The 15979-nt window shown below is 34.6% G+C and overlaps 1 protein-coding gene across 1 annotated transcript; it reads right to left on the bottom strand.

Annotated features, from left to right (window-relative positions):
- Positions 1–12167: 12167 nt before the first annotated feature.
- Positions 12168–15517, bottom strand: LOC118061154 (uncharacterized). Its single transcript, XM_073403937.1, has 3 exons — positions 15186–15517; positions 14315–15055; positions 12168–13520 (listed from the first exon to the last, which is right to left on the bottom strand). Exons 1-3 carry the CDS (start codon positions 15504–15506, stop codon positions 12636–12638), a joined length of 1947 nt encoding a protein of 648 aa, XP_073260038.1. The 5' UTR covers positions 15507–15517; the 3' UTR covers positions 12168–12635.
- Positions 15518–15979: the final 462 nt, after the last annotated feature.

The raw sequence follows: 15979 nt of genomic DNA, 5'->3' as shown, positions 1-15979 counted from the left end.
TTATTTTTTTTCTTTTAATATTTTTTTTCATTTAGTTTGTTGATGTTAATTTTTTTTATTTAGTTATCAAACTTTCATGACACTTGTTGTAACCCATTTTTGGGTCCCCATGAAAAATAAAATAAATAGCCAAAAGAGTTTTAGAAAAAATAACAGAAGGCAGAAGCGCTCAGGAAACAGTCAGAAAATTGGTCAAGAAATTCAAAAATACAAGGATTAAATTTTTGACAGTATATTCTTGAAGGATGAAAGCCCTATTGAGAAGGAAAATTTGAATTTTGAGGAGAAAAACCCAAATTTGGATATTTATGGACTTAATTGGATTTTTATTTGAATTTATAGAAGATTTGATTCCAAGAAAAATTGATTTTTAAGTCAATTTGGGCTTTAATTTGGAGAAATTTAAGTTCTGGGGCCAAAATATATTTTTTAGGAATTTATTGGGTCAAATCAGGGGCTCAAATGCATAAATATTGAAGTTTAAGGGCCAATTAGGGACTTAATTGTGAAAATCCGAAACCAGGGACCAATTTGGAGAAGGCGCAAAGATAGAGGGGGCTGTTTGGAATTGTTTCAGGGGCTTAATTGAAGAAATTGGAAGTTTATTAATCAATTGAGGGCTTAATTGCATAAATCAGAGGCCAAGGACCAAAATGAAAAAGGCGGCCAACAAGAGGGGCGGAGACCGAAGGTGAAATAATGGAGGACTGATCTGGAATTTGGCTCCTTTAAATGAAACGGCGCGTTTTATCCAAAACGACGCCGTTTCATATATACATTAAAAAAAAAAAAAAAAAAAAGGAAGCCCAGAACGGTGTCGTTTTGAACGACACTGTTCATCTTCCTCCTTCCCCCCGAGGCAGAGCAGCAGAAGAAGAAAACCATTTTTTGTTTTTTTTCAAATCTTCCCGCCTCTCTCTCCTCGCCCCCACCACCTTTAGACATTGGCCGACCAGCCGTTACACCGCACTAACGATGGTCCCCCACGGTTATTCCCCTATAAATAGAGAAGAAAACCGAAAGAAAAAGGAGAACCCGAAGGGAGGAGAGAGAGAGGAGACCGAAGAGAGAGAGAGAGACCCGAGGACAGGGGGAGAAGAGAAAAAACGAGCAAAAGAGAGTGGGAGAGCAGAAACAAACCACAAACAAAGAAACCGAACCCAAAAACCAAGAAAAAAACCAAAGAGAAAGCCACTGAAAACAAGTCTCTCTCGCCGCCGTTCGAACCGCCACAGCACCGCCCGGAGTCGCCGTACGCGAGCCACGCCACCGCAGCTCCACCAGCAACCGCCTCCACGCCAGGTACCCGTTCCTTCTTCCCTGCATTCCTTTCGTGGCAGCCTTGCCTCCTGCATGTTGCATGCAGGAGGCGGGGGGGAGAAAAATAATTCTCCCCCCCGCTGGGCTGCTAAAGCTGGGCCAGCCCGATGCTGGCCCAGCCCATGAACGTCTGGTCCGGGTCCGGCCCAGACCAGAAGCAGCATGATGGCCTGTTGGGCCGAGATCGGCCCAACCCAGTCTGGGCCGAGATCGGCCCAACCTTTCCTTGTTGGGTTGAGTCCGGCCCGTTTATTTGGGCCGGCCCAGCCCGAATTGTTTTTTATATTATATATTATATAATATGTTATAATATGTGTATATATATGTATATATATATATAAAAATATAATAATAAAAAAAAAATATTTTGAAAAATCTTAAAAAAATATTGTTGATTTTTCTGCATATTTTTGTCAAAGTGGTTCAATGTTGGTTTGTATTTTTATACTGTAAAGATACAAAACCAGTGTTAAAAATACCCGGTTTTCGTCAAAACATCAAAGATTTTTCAGAATAAAAAAATGTTTTTGCTTTCAAAATTTTTTTTTCTAAAGAGTCCCTAAAAATGTTGTTGATTTTTCTGCATATTTTTATCAAAGTGGATTAATATTGGGTTTGTATTTTTATACCGTAAAGATACAAGCTCGGTATTAAAATACCTGATTTTCGTCAAAAGCATAAAAAATAATATTTTCCAAAAAAATTGTTTTTGTTTTAAAATACGGCCTAGTCTCTCCAATATATATATATATATATAAATATTATAACATCATATTTTCACACAACAAAGAAAATTTTCAAAACAATATATGTATTAACATGCATTTTGGCTTTAATAACCAGTTTATTCAAGCCATGAGAACTAGGCCAATATTTCAAAAATTCTAAAAAAATCTTTTTGTTTTCTTTTAGTATTTGGGATTACGAATTTATACGTAAAACGTATTCCTAAATATTATTAATAAAGTTTTGGGTATAGACGTTAGAACGGTTAAGATTTTACCCGATAAGATAAAAGACCTTTTTACCGAGGAGGATTTTTCTTGAACCATAGACAGACCAACGACTAGAAGTACAATAACACTTTAGTTTTTTTTATCAGACAATAAAACAATGCAGCTTACCTTAGGTAGGGCGTATTTGGGGTGCTAATACCTTCCCTTTACGCAACCAGTCTCCGTACCCGATCTCTGAGACCAGTTAGGTTCCTAGTGACCAAAATACTAGGTGGCGACTCCAAAGAACCAAACCAAAATAAAAAAATTCGCCAGTCGAACCCGCAAGATGGATTTTTTGGGGGGTGCGACAACACTAATCATAGGTTTAACAAGTTAACTTAGATTCGCAAGTTAACCCAGATGTTTTTTTTTGCTTTTTTTCTTTTTAATCAATTTTTTTCGTTTACTCTAGTTTTTTAATGTTAAATTTCGTTTTATTTAATTATCAGACTTTCATGACACATATCTCAGGTTTCACGGATTAACCCAGTTAATTATGGGTTAACTTGTCCATTTTTTTTGTTTTTTTTTCTTTTGTTAATGTTAATTTTTTTTATTTAGTTATTAGATTTTCATGACCCGAATCCCGGGTTTAACGGGTTAACCTGGTTTGACGAGTTAACCGAGAGTTTTTTTTTAATTAATTTTTTTTTGTTGTTTAGTTTATTAATATTAAATTTGTTTTATATTTAGTTATTAGACTTTCATGACACATATTTAAGATTTTATGGGTTAACCTGGTTTTACGGGTTAACCCATCCATTTTTTTTTGTTTTTTTTTCTTTTATTAATACTAAAATTAGAAATCTACTAAAATTTGTCAGCCTTTCACTATAGCAATCCACAGTGAAAGGTTGAACAGCTGTCTCTTTTGTTTTTTCATTTTTTTTTTTGTTTTTTGAGCTGTTTTTTTCTTAAAAAACTTTTTTTTTGTTTTCTATGCCTTTCAGTTTTTTTCTTCTTTCTTTATTTTTTTTCTTTTAATATTTTTTTTTCATTTAGTTTGTGGATGTTAATTTTTTTTATTTAGTTATCAAACTTTCATGACACTGATCCCGGGTTTAACAAGTTAACTTGGTTTCGCGAGTTAACCTGGAATTTGTTTTTTGCTTTTTTTTTCTTTTTAATTAATTTTTTTCGTTTACTTTAGTTCGTTAATGTTAAATTTCGTTTTATTTAATTATCAGACTTTCATGACACATACCTCGGGTTTCATAGATTAACCCTGTTAATGATGGGTTAGCCCGTCTATTTTTTTTCTTTTGTTAATGTTAATTTTTTTTATTTAGTTATCAGATTTTCATGACACGGATTTCAGGTTTAACGGGTTAACCTGGTTTGACGAATTAACCCGGAGTTTTTTTTTTTTGCTTTTTTTTCTTTTTAATTAATTTTTTTTTGTTTAGTTTAGTCTGTTAATATTAAATTTCTTTCTATTTAGTTATCAGACTTTTATGACACATATCTCAGGTTTTACGAGTTAACCAATTTAATTCTGGGTTAACCCTTCTATTTTTTTTGTTTTTTTTCTTTTGTTAATACTAAATTTTTTTTTTTAGTTATCAGACTTTTATAACACGAATCTCGGGTTTAACGAGTGAACCTGGTTTGACAAGGTAACCCGAAGGTTTTTTGTTTTGCTTTTTTTGCTTTTTAATTAATTTTTTTCATTAGTTTAGTTTGTTAATGTTAAATTTCTTTCTATTTAGTTATCAGACTTTTATAACACGAGTTAACCTGGTTTGACAAGGTAACCCGAAGGTTTTTTTTCTTTTTAATTAATTTTTTTTCATTTAGTTTAGTTTGTTAATGTTAAATTTCTTTCTATTTAGTTATCAGACTTTTATGACACATATCCCGAGTTTGACGGGTTAACCTGGTTTCACAGGTTAACCGAGTTAATTCTGGGTTAACCCGTCAATTTTTTTTTTCTATTTAGTTATCAAACTTTCATGACGTGAATCTCAGTTTTGATGGGTTAACCTGGTTTGTAGAGTTAAACCAGTGAATTTAGATTTTTTTTTCCTTTTTCTTCTTATAGCTTTTTTTATTTTATTTTTTATTTTTAATTAATATTTTTTTGTTTAATTTAGTTCATTAATATTAATTTTTTTTCTATTTAGTTATCAACTGATGCCTTTAGTTTTTTTTTTCTTTTCTTTTTTTGCCATTTTTATGTCTTTGACTCTGAACTGCACAATGCAGTCCACAATGAAAAGGCTGATGTTTTTTTTTTTTTTTTTTAATTTGGTTTGTTTAAGTTAATTTTTTTTATATTTAGTTATAAGACTTTCATGACATAGATCTCATGTTTGACAGGTTAGCCAAGTTAATTCAGATTTTTTTTTTCGTTAGTTTTTTTCTCCGTATAGGTTTTTTCTTCTTTGTTTTCCCCTTTTTAACTAAATTTTTTTAATTTAGTTTGTTGACATTAAAATTCTTTCTATTTAGTTATCAGACTTTCATGACACGGATCTCATGTTTGATGGGTTACCTAGTTAATTTAGATTTTTTTTTTGTTTTTCTTCATTAGTTTTTTTCTTCCTATAGGTTTTTTTTCTTTTAACCCAGTTAGTTTTTTTCTTTTGGCTTTGTTGCCTTTTTTATGCCATTGACTGTGGACTCCATAGTGCAGTTCATAGTGAAAACCGATGCCTTTTTGTTTTTTTTGTTTTGTTTTTTTTCTTTTTAATTAATTGTTTTCATTTATTTTAGTTTGTTAATGTTAAATTTTTTTTCTATTTAGTTATCAAACTTTCATGACAGGGATCCCGAGTTTAAAAGGTTAGTCGAATTAATTCTGGGTTAACCCGTTAAATTGTTTTTTTTCTATTTAGTTATCAAACTTTCACGACACGAATCCAATGTTTGACGAGTTAACCTACTTTGAAGGGTTAACCCAGTTAGTTCAATTTCTTTTTCTTTTTCTTCATATTGGTTTTTTTTCTATGTTTTTTTATTTTTACTTAATCTATTTAATTATTACACTTTTATGATACAACCTTGCAGCCAGACCCATATTCAAGGCTATTAGGTTTGATATTGCAGTCAAACTCACTTAAACTTGAATCATGCAAGTTTAATATTATTATTAATATTATAAATATTTACTCTTAAGTCAGTCATTGTAGCCAAACCCAAGATTATTAGGTATAGCTTTGTAGAAAAACCTGATACTTTTAGATCTTAGCTTTTTTGATATTTTTTATACAAAAAAAAATTAACCCGTGGCATCGTTCGGGTCATTGGTAATATAATATTTTAGGATATCCTTTTAATGAATAGTTAGATTTTTTTTATTTTTTTTTCATTTTTAACTAATATAAAGCATAGTTGTAAGTATCTAACATGTAACAGGTGAGAAGAATTCAAGTCAGGCCTTAATTATTATTATTTTTTAAGCATTCAAATGTTGTTTTTCCTCATTTTTTTTTTTTAATTTAGATGTCAAGAATCAAGTTTTGATTTAATTAACAAATCAATACATAATTTTAATTCGATTAACCATTTTTTTTTCTATCCGAATCCGAAATTTACAACTAGGTTTGGAGTAGTAGTTTTTATAACTATATTTTATAATTAAGTAGTACTTTTTATAACTATATTTTATAATTAACATTGAATACAATAATTTCGGTGATTGTTATTATTTTGAATTTTATCCTTGAAAAAATATTAAAATGGAATAATCTAAATTACTGTTTGCATAGGAAGAACATTCCAAATTAAGTCATTGTTTCTTTTTCTGAACCCTATGACGTAACATGATTAAATTATTTATCGTATTATTTATTTTAATATTAATTAGCCGTACATTGAAATAAGATGGTTTCGGTCATTTAAAATCCCGATGCTGATATGAATTAATAGATTAATCAGCGAAACTTATAGTCCAAACCCGACACCCCAAGAAACTGAAATTAAACATTAACCTAACCAATCCAAACGGGAAGAGTTTTTATATAAAAAACCAAAACAATATTTTTTTTTTTGATAAAACAGAATAATAATTAACTTAAATTAATCCAACTCTAATCAAGTTAGATTAAGTTAGTTTAAAATTATATTAAGGTGTGCATAGAAGATTTGTTTAGAAATACAATGCAATGTTTAATTTATTTATTTTTATATTTTCATTTTAATATGTTAAAAATAATTTTTTTTTAATATAATATAATTTAAAAATAAAAAATACTTTAAACCACAAACACTACCACAATTCCAATCAAATCATGCAAAAAAAAACCCTAAACATAAACAAATTCATCATTTGATTTTTTTTAAAAAAAAGTTGCAATTGTCATTGAAAATATAGTACACATAAACACTTTAAAGCCCCAGACAAGACGTGGCTTTTTTTATAGTTTATGCATAATAATTAAGTCTGGCTTTTTTCTTCGCTTGCACCTGGATGATACCTTCATTAAAATCCTCATGATTCACCTGTTTTGAAATCCATCCCAATACAAGAATTTAGTTAGAGCGTGCTGCGTGAACTACTTTCGAAATAATTGTTGACAGGTCAGGTTCTCGCTTGTAAGAAAAAAAAAAAAAAAAAAAAAAAAAAGGGTCTTGGAAAAGACAACGAAACAGGAGATGTGTGAGAGAGTACCTCGGTTGCATCACGGCGAAGAGCTAGCATCCCAGCTTCGACAAAAACTCCTTTCAGCTGTGCCCCATTAAAATCATTTGTGGAGCGAGCAAGCTCTTCAAAGTTCACGTCAGGATGGACGTTCATGCTTAAAGTTTGTCCCAACCCTATAACGTGTCTTGGGTTAATGATACATCTATAGCAGTAAAAAAAAGATGTCGTTTTCCCATTAAGATTTTTGACTATCATGATGAAATTTGGTGTGATGTCATTCCCGTGGATGTAGGGCATGAGATTTTGGGTAGGCCTTGGTTATATGATTTGGACGTTACAATCTTTGGACGATCAAATTCTTGTTCATTCACTTTTCAAGGTAAAAAAATCCAACTTATTGGATTACCTCCAAGGCCTAATAATAATAGTCAAAAGAAAAATAAAGTGAAAGAAGAAGGACTTAACATAATAAGTCCTAAGGAGTTTGATAAAGAGATTTGTGAGGAGTCTATTGTGTTTGTTGTAGTGGCTAAGAAGATTGTAGAAGACTTTTTAGAAGAGCCACCTGAAGAGGTAAAAGAAGTGTTGAAAGAATTTCTAGATGTTTTCCCTTCTGAACTACCTGATGCTTTGCCCCCTATGCGTGATGTTCAACACGCCATAGATTTTGTCCCTGGGGCCACATTACCAAACTTGCCTCACTATAGGATGAACCCGAGTGAACATGATGAATTGCAAAGGCAAGTATGTGAGTTGTTACAAAAGGGATTTATACGAGAGAGTTTGAGCCCTTGTGCAGTACCTGCACTGTTAACACCTAAGAAAGATGGATCATGGAGAATGTGTGTTGACAGTCGAGCCATAAATAGGATTACAATCAAGTATTGTTTTCCAATTCCTCGATTGGATGACATGCTAGATGTGATGGCAGGAGCCCAAATCTTTTCTAAGATTGACTTAAAGAGCAGGTATCATCAGATTAGGATCCGCCCTGGAGATGAGTGGAAAACAACATTTAAGACTAAGGATGGTTTATATGAATGGCTAGTCATGCCTTTTGGCCTGTCCAATGCACCAAACACTTTTATGAGAGTAATGACACAAGTGCTTCGGCCATTTATGGGAAAGTTCTTGGTGGTATACTTTGATGATATTCTTATTTATAGCAAAACCAAGGAAGAACATTTTGATTATCTTATTCAGGTTTGTACCACCTTAAGAAAGACAAGTTTGTTTGCAAATGTTAAAAAGTGTTCATTCTTTACAGATCAAGTGGTCTTTTTAGGGTTTATAGTGTCATGGAAAGGAGTCTCTGCTGACCCCCAGAAAGTCCAAGCGATAGTAGATTGGCCTCAACCTAAGACTATTCATGAGGTTCGTAGTTTTCATGGGCTTGCGACTTTCTATCATCGTTTTATTAAGGGATTTAGCACTATCATGTCACATATTACAGATTGTTTGAAACAAGGTGAGTTTAAGTGGAGTAAAGGAGCTACTAGGGCATTTGAGGAAGTTAAGAAAAAAATGACGGAAGCCCTAGTAATGCGGCTACCTGATTTTACTAAACTGTTTGAAGTAGAATGTGATGCTTCGGGAGTTGGTATAGGTGGAGTACTTAGTCAGGAACGTCACCCTGTAGCCTACTTTAGTGAGAAACTTAATGAGGCCAAACAAAAGTACTCAACTTATGATAAGGAGTTTTATGCGGTGGTTCAGGCCTTGCGCAATTGGCGACATTACTTGTTACCATAGGAGTTTGTTCTATACTCCGATCATGAGGCCCTCCGCTATCTTAACTCCTAAAAGAAGCTTAATCATAGGCATGGTCATTGGGTTGAATATTTGCAAGCATACTCATTTGTTTTGAAACATAAATCTGGAATAGAGAATAAGGCTGCAGATGCTTTGAGTCGTCGAGTAACGTTGTTATCTGTAATGAGTGTTGAAGTCATAGGATTTGAGAAACTTAAAGAGGAGTATGAATCTTGTTCAGAATTTGGAGAAATATACTTGACATTAAAGGATGAGAATCATCGTGTAGTAAATGGTTATCACTTCCAAGATGGATACTTATTTCGGGATAATAAGCTTTGTATCCCGAAAACATCTGTGCGTGATTTTTTGATATGGGAGATTCATGCTGGAGGTCTCTCAGGACATTTTGGGAGGAATAAAACCATCGAAGAAGTGGAACGCCAGTTTTTTTGGTCTAGTTTGAAAAGAGATGTTGCAAAATTGGTAGGTCAGTGTCGAACTTGCCAACTAGCTAAGCATAGAAAACAAAATACTGGTCTTTACACCCCATTGCCCGTTCCTACTTGTCCTTAGCAAGATGTAAGTATGGATTTTGTGTTTGGGCTTCCACGTACTGCAAAGAAACATGATTCTATTTTTGTGGTTGTTGACCGCTTCTCTAAGATGACCCATTTTATTCCTTGTACTAAGACCACAGATACTTCTAGAGTTGCAAAACTCTATTTTGACGAGATTGTCAACTTGCATGGCCTTCCCCAAACCATAGTTTCGGATATGGATGTTAGATTTACAAGTTATTTCTGGAAAACCCTTTGGCATATGGTAGGAACCAAATTGAATTTTTCTACTGCTTACCACCCCCAAACTGAGGTGGTTAACAGAAGTTTGGGAAACCTTTTAAGGTGTCTAGTGAGTGATCATAATCGGATTGGGATCTAATTCTTCCTACAGCCCAGTTTGCCTATAATAGCTCTATCAATAGGTCAATAGGCATGAGTCCCTTTGAAGTTGTACATGGTTACAAGCCTAGGAAACCTTTAGATCTTCTTCCCATGTCCCTTAATGCTAGAGTGTCTGAGTCAGCTGAGTTTTTTGCATGTAGAATTCAGGATTTGCATATTGAGATCACTAAACAGATTCAAGCAAGTAATGCGCAATATAAACTTCAAGCTGATTTACATAGACGACATAATGAGTTTAATGTTGGAGACTATGTTATGATACGGATTAGACCCGAACGATTTCTTTCGGGAGCTAATCGAAAATTGCATGCACATAGTGCTGGGCCTTTCAAAGTGCTACAACGGGTTGGTACAAATGCTTATGTTCTTGATTTACCACATGATTTTGGCATTAGCTCTACATTTAACATTGAGGATCTAGTTGCATACCACAAACCACTTCCGATTCCAAATAACCCATTTGAGATACCACTTAACTCCCCTACTGATGATGATATTGAACCCTCTATCCCTTTCACCTTGACATCAGCACAAAAGGATAATATTGATGCTATTCTGGATGAACAAGTTGTTTTTAACAGGAATGGTGAGGTTCAACGGTTTCTAGTTCGTTGGGTGGGTCGACCTGACTCAGACTGCACTTGGATTACTAGAGATACTTTGCAGCAGCTTGACCCAGATCTTTAGGAGTACTATCAGAGTCGGCCAGTGCTATACTCGACGGGGTCGAGTTTTTCTAACCCCGGGAGAGTTGGTGGGGACACCAGGCCCACACCACAGATTACACGAGTATATGGACGGAGACGACGTAAGATGGCCCAGCCTGTCACGCTTTGGTTGGGAGACTAAGCCCATGTGGGCCTATTTCATTGTTATTTTATTTATTTAGCCCATTTGGGCCTGCTCATTGTTATTTATTTATTTAGCCCACCTGGGCCTGCTCATTGTTATTTATGTTAAACAATTCGATTTGATGGGCCGAGCCCAATAGCAGGATGTTTTAGAGTTTACTTTTAGGGTTTACTATTTATATGTTTTTTTGTCATTTTAAGAGGGACTTTTGATGATTAATGAAAAATTGCAGACTTTACAGATCTCCAATCCCCTTTCTTCCTCTTCTTTAACTTCTTTTTTCTCTAAAGCTTCTTTCTTTCTCTAAAGCTTCTTTCTTTCTTGTTTTAATTATTATTTTTTTATTGTTCCGCATCAGAAATTTTGCATTGCAAAGGGAAGACACCTGAACAACTACTCATGTTTAGTGAAAGCAATAAGTTATTGGAGAGAGGGGTCAGCATAATTCAACCCATCAATCCCTACTTCCTTTCATAATTTTTTTTTCCCTTACGTTTGATTTGTTAATGGTTTCAGCCTTAAAACCTGTTTAAAAATGTAGTTGTAATTATTTTTTAAAATATTTTTTATTTAAAAATTTATTAAAATAATATTTTTAATATTAACACATCAAAATGATCTGAAAACAATAAAAAATATATTAATTTGTCGAAGCCCCACTAAGCACTCACAGAACAAGTGTATTCAACGGATATTCATGTGTGAACCTTGCGTTGGTATCTCTCTGGTCTCCTTGCCCAGATGGCCTCAACCCTCGTTCATAATTTGTTTGCAGATTCATGTGTGAACCTTGCTTTGCCAGCTTAGAACATGGCAGCTCTTGGATGCTCTGTCACATAGCTGGCCCAATGAAGAGTTGGACTTTGTATGGATCGAAAAAAGAAGAAGAAAAGCTTTGACTCGGTGATTCTCTGTGGTGGGACTAGGAAGATGAAAGCAGCAGCAGTACTTTACATTTGCAGTAGAACAAGTTACTGGGCAAAACCATAAATAATATTTTTTAAAATATTTTTTTAACCACAAAAGCAAACACAATAAGAATCTTCAAAGACATACACTGTTAAATTTGAGTCAGTAAAGTATCCTAAGACATCGCTATGAAATGTCGTTATACAGAACATTCAACAGATGTAGTCCAGAAACATCCCAAAAGGCAAACTATGTTGTCTGCGCAGTCTGTCTAGATCTTCACCGCTGTTGTAACAATAAAATTAATAAATAAAGAAATGCCTAGATTTCAAATGATCATGCTCAAAATTAAAAAATAAATAAATAAAATCTTTCGGATTCTCGAAGAACAGGGATAGTCGTGAGACCATGCTGTCTACATTTGTGAACTTTTTTCATAGAAAATATCATACTTAAAAATCTGATTTTTAACTCGACTTTATATTTTATAAAATTAATAATAATAATAATAATAAAAGCTTGCACGGCGCATGATCAACTCAATATCAATGTTTTTTTTTAATAAATTGCAAGCACTCTTTCTTAAATTAAAAATCATTATAATCTTAAAAGTAAATGTAAAATAAAACATTTAAATAAAATCTCAGTATTTTTCACATGATTGAAGAAAAAATATTTATAAATGTTATACAATTATATAAAAAAAATTAAAAATCTTGAAAACATAAATTGTATGTTAAATAAATATTCATGATATTTTTTTCATAGTAGACATATATTAACTGAAAAAATGTTAAAATTCCCATAAAACCTACAGTGTTATTTGAAAAAGATAACAAAATCGAATAATAATTTCTTATGTTACATTTAAATCTAAATCCAAAAAGATAAAAGCAAAAAAAATAGATAAAAAGGCCAGCCTGGTCCGTGTGGCCCAACACACTTTCTGATTCTTTGTTTTCTGCTTTTGACCATCGAGCAATTAAAGTATTCCATCAGTCCATTGCCATTGTACCATCTGACAGGAAGTATTCTTTGGAGTCCTGATATGATAATGCACGCAGATAATGAGTCACCATAGCACTCCCTTGAAGCACCAGCTGTATCTTTCAAAAAGCACAAGCAAACCACCATGAAGGACCACAGCATGCAGCCTGCAAATTGAGTGAACCATCCTGAAGCTCCTCAATGCTAAATTCTAACAGGATGATTGTTCAGTGTAGTGTTTCAGAAGTGCTGGCTATCTTATATGAACTAGAATAATGGAATGGGAAAAAAGAAGAGTAAAACTAGATGAACAGATCTGGCAAATGCATACAATTTATACAGAGAGCTGTTGAATGGTGAAGTTGAGGTCGCGTTCCCAATGTCCTTTGTCCTTTTTTTTTGATAGCCATACTTTCTGCAGCCTTGGTGTGCTTGAGATTCCCGGGGAAAAGTCTTCATCTTTGGACAATTTGTCACAATTACTTCTGTCAAAGAGGGGAATTTGAAGGTGAAATTTATAGAGCAAAAGCTAGTGAGGCTTGCTAAACAATCAAGTTTCAGACTTTTCAATTTCCTGAAAATGATCTCATTTCCTGCTTCATCTCCCTTGCTTGCTACAATTTCTGTCACCATTTGGCATTCCTTTATACTCATTGCAGAGAGTTGCACAAGACTTCTGGCAGTTGAGGTTGTGACCAAGTATTTCAATGCTTTGCAATCCCATACATGCAAAGCTGTTAGATTTCCGAAAGATGATGCAGATGGTGCTAAATTGATCAAACTGCCACAACTCCATACTTCCAGAGTTTCAAGATTTTGAAGAAGCTGGTCCACTCGGAGATCTTGGTTCCAAATTTTCTCCAAATCTGGAAGATTATAAAGTTTCAAGTATAGTATCCTAGCAAGAGTATGTTCCTCCTCATCAACAAGTCGACATGGGAATAGCTCTTTGAAATAACCATTAGTTACAAGAAGCTTTTCCATATTCTGGAATCTATGCATCATACCAAATGGAAATTCAGCCGATTTATCATGAAAGCATTGCAGCTCAAGAACTCTTATTTTGTGAAAGAGGTCTGCTGGAAACTGGCCTTGACATACCTTTGCCGCAACTTTACTGTTTAGCGATAGTTCTTCCAAGTTGGGGATGATCTGGAAATCGAATGCACAAATGCAAGCTAAATATGAAAAGCCAAAGGTAGAAACAGCAGTTTTTACAGCACATTCAATAAATAGGCCAGTCCTTTCCCACTGCCGACAAGTCTTATTGGTGCTTACAAGTTAAATTTTCGTAGCACTATTATGGTTAATGATGTTCTAACATTTCCTGTTGCTTCACTCTTTTAGAGCGTTGTTGTAGATTCAGGTTCCAGTTGTAGGGAATTGCTAGGTTCATTATCTCAAGAATTTTGATTTGGTCCAGGTAGATGCAATCCCGTTAGTACAAGTTTGTGCCTTTGGGTTTTTACTACAATATCCCATCCTATTGCTTCTTGTTGTGGGTTCTAAAGTGAACTAGTAGAATTCAATTTTTGGGAGAAGTGTTGTCTTTATTGAATCTTCTTCATAGATTGCATATCTGATTCAAAACCAAAAAAGATGATGATTGGGTAGAATTAAAGGCCAAAATGCAAGCATTACAAGCAGATTTGCCTTTGCATCTTAGCTAATTCTTGTCTAAAGTTCTTGTAGACATGGCATTATCAAAGGAATAGGTTAGAGTTTAATAATACAAGGAAAAAATGTTCCTATTTTGCACAGCTAGCTAGGTCTAGCTTGAACTATCTTGCCAGGCAGCAAGAGTAACTTTTCGGTTTCTTAATGGTGTCATGTAAGCCTAGGGGACTCGCACAGAGAATGTTATGTATTTTTTAACATAACTCATTGAAGGCATTAATGTTTAGAACTGTTAGTGAACATCCATAGGATAATGCTCAAGCTCATACCTTTTCAAATGAGAAAAGCGGTTGCTGAACTTGGATCTCAAGTTGGTCCTGTGTACAAGCTCCTTGGGTGCTCTGGAGCTCCGAATCAAATACCGGCACTTCGTGGCAATGATACACGTTTATGTTCTTTAATACCGGCCACTCTGAAGTGTGTCTTCCTGGGTAGAAACTCTTGAGTTTGGGCAAGTCCCAAAGAATGAAAGAGGTTGTTTTAGGAAAAACAAACTTTAGTTCTTCTCCTAGTCTTTCTTCCTCAGCAACAATTTCCTCCACTCCACAACTAGTTAGTTGAAGCTCTTCGAGTTGTGAAAGGCCTAAGGCTACAGAGGTTGGGAAGAGGCTTTTTAGACTTGGACAATTCCAAGCATCCACTAAATGAAGGTTTTGAAAAGAGAGAATTCCATGGGGATTTGTATTCCACACTTTCTTCAATTTTGGCAGGTTATATACATACATATCTCTCAACTTAAACGCTGTTACAGCATGGGATTCTTTTTCATTCATCAGAGATCTGAGATCAAACACCTCTTCCAGTGAAGAACAATCATCTACCTCCAGGTGGACTAAATTATGAAATCTTCTCAGCATATTGGGTGGGAAAATATTCAACAATTTGTTTGCTTGTTTTACCTTCAGCACCTTGAGCTTGCAAAAGGAATCTGAATGGAATTCAGTGTGCCATATCATAGTCAAATTACCCATGCCAAGAATGTGCAGTTTCTCTATGTTAGAGAATGCAACCTAAGAAATCAATTCCATCATGTCAGTAAGCAAATGACAAGAAAATTAAATTTCAGGTGTTCAAAAGCAAATGTTGAACTGAGGTTGGGGACTGTAGGACTAACAGGAAAAGAAGAAGAAAAGGACTCACTTTTTCATCAAAGAGAGTTGAGTTTGTTTCTTCAAACTGATTGTTGGCTACTGCATCTGTGCTTAATGAATTAGAGATGAAGGTCTTCAGTGCAGGGCAATTCTCTATCCGCAGTTCTATCAAGGAGGAGCATTCGATTAAGTGACTAGTGCAGAATCTTGTGAGATTTGGAAGGCCCTTAAGCTTGAGGAATTGTAGCTTTGGAAATATCATTCCTCTTACATTTTCTTCTTCTCCTAATCCGTTCTTAATTATTATTTCTTCCATAGGCGTGCAATCACATAGCTCAAGCCTCTTGAGTTGAGCAAGACTTTCAACCATAGAAGAAGTAAATAAATACTTTAGATTTCCACAGTGTTGGTGGGAGAAACCACTGGTGGTGGCTTTGAAACACTCAGAGGGGATAAAACACACTGGTTTTATTACAAAATCCGAAGCTTACAAATAACACAAAATAAAAGCTTAATACACGCCCTCTCTTTCTCTCTTTCTCTTTCAAGTGTTCCTCTCTATTCTCTCCACACAAATAAAAACAAGATGGGCACTCTATTTATAGACAAAAACAGAATACGAAAAATCTACTGTTCCAGGTGTGAAGGCGGCTGTTGACCGGCGGTGTGAAGGCGGCTGGCGGCTGGCGGCTGACGGCTGCGGCTGGTGGCTGGCGGCTGCGGTTGGTGGGTGGTTGCCTTCCTTGACCATCTAGGTGCTTCTAGATTGAGTTTATTCAACAAATCTCCCCTTTAAACTCAATCGAGGGATGTCATGCCAAGCATGAACACTTCTCCTTTCAA

Source organism: Populus alba, chromosome 13 (assembly GCF_005239225.2).
Source record: "Populus alba chromosome 13, ASM523922v2, whole genome shotgun sequence".
Classification (NCBI taxonomy): domain Eukaryota; kingdom Viridiplantae; phylum Streptophyta; class Magnoliopsida; order Malpighiales; family Salicaceae; genus Populus; species Populus alba.
The sequence above is the reverse complement of the archived record's forward strand: the minus strand, read 5'-3'. Positions and strand labels throughout refer to the sequence as shown.

What these genes read in the sequence shown, in the direction of transcription:
- LOC118061154 (XM_073403937.1), bottom strand. Translation starts at nt 15,506, where the DNA reads ATGGTTGAAAGTCTTGCTCAACTCAAGAGGCTTGAGCTATGTGATTGC. An exon ending in CAACTCTCTTTGATGAAAAA is followed by an intron (nt 15,056 to 15,185) that starts GTGAGTCCTTTT and finishes TTGATTTCTTAG; the next exon opens with GTTGCATTCTCTAACATAGA. An exon ending in CGCTTTTCTCATTTGAAAAG is followed by an intron (nt 13,521 to 14,314) that starts GTATGAGCTTGA and finishes TTCGATTTCCAG; the next exon opens with ATCATCCCCAACTTGGAAGA.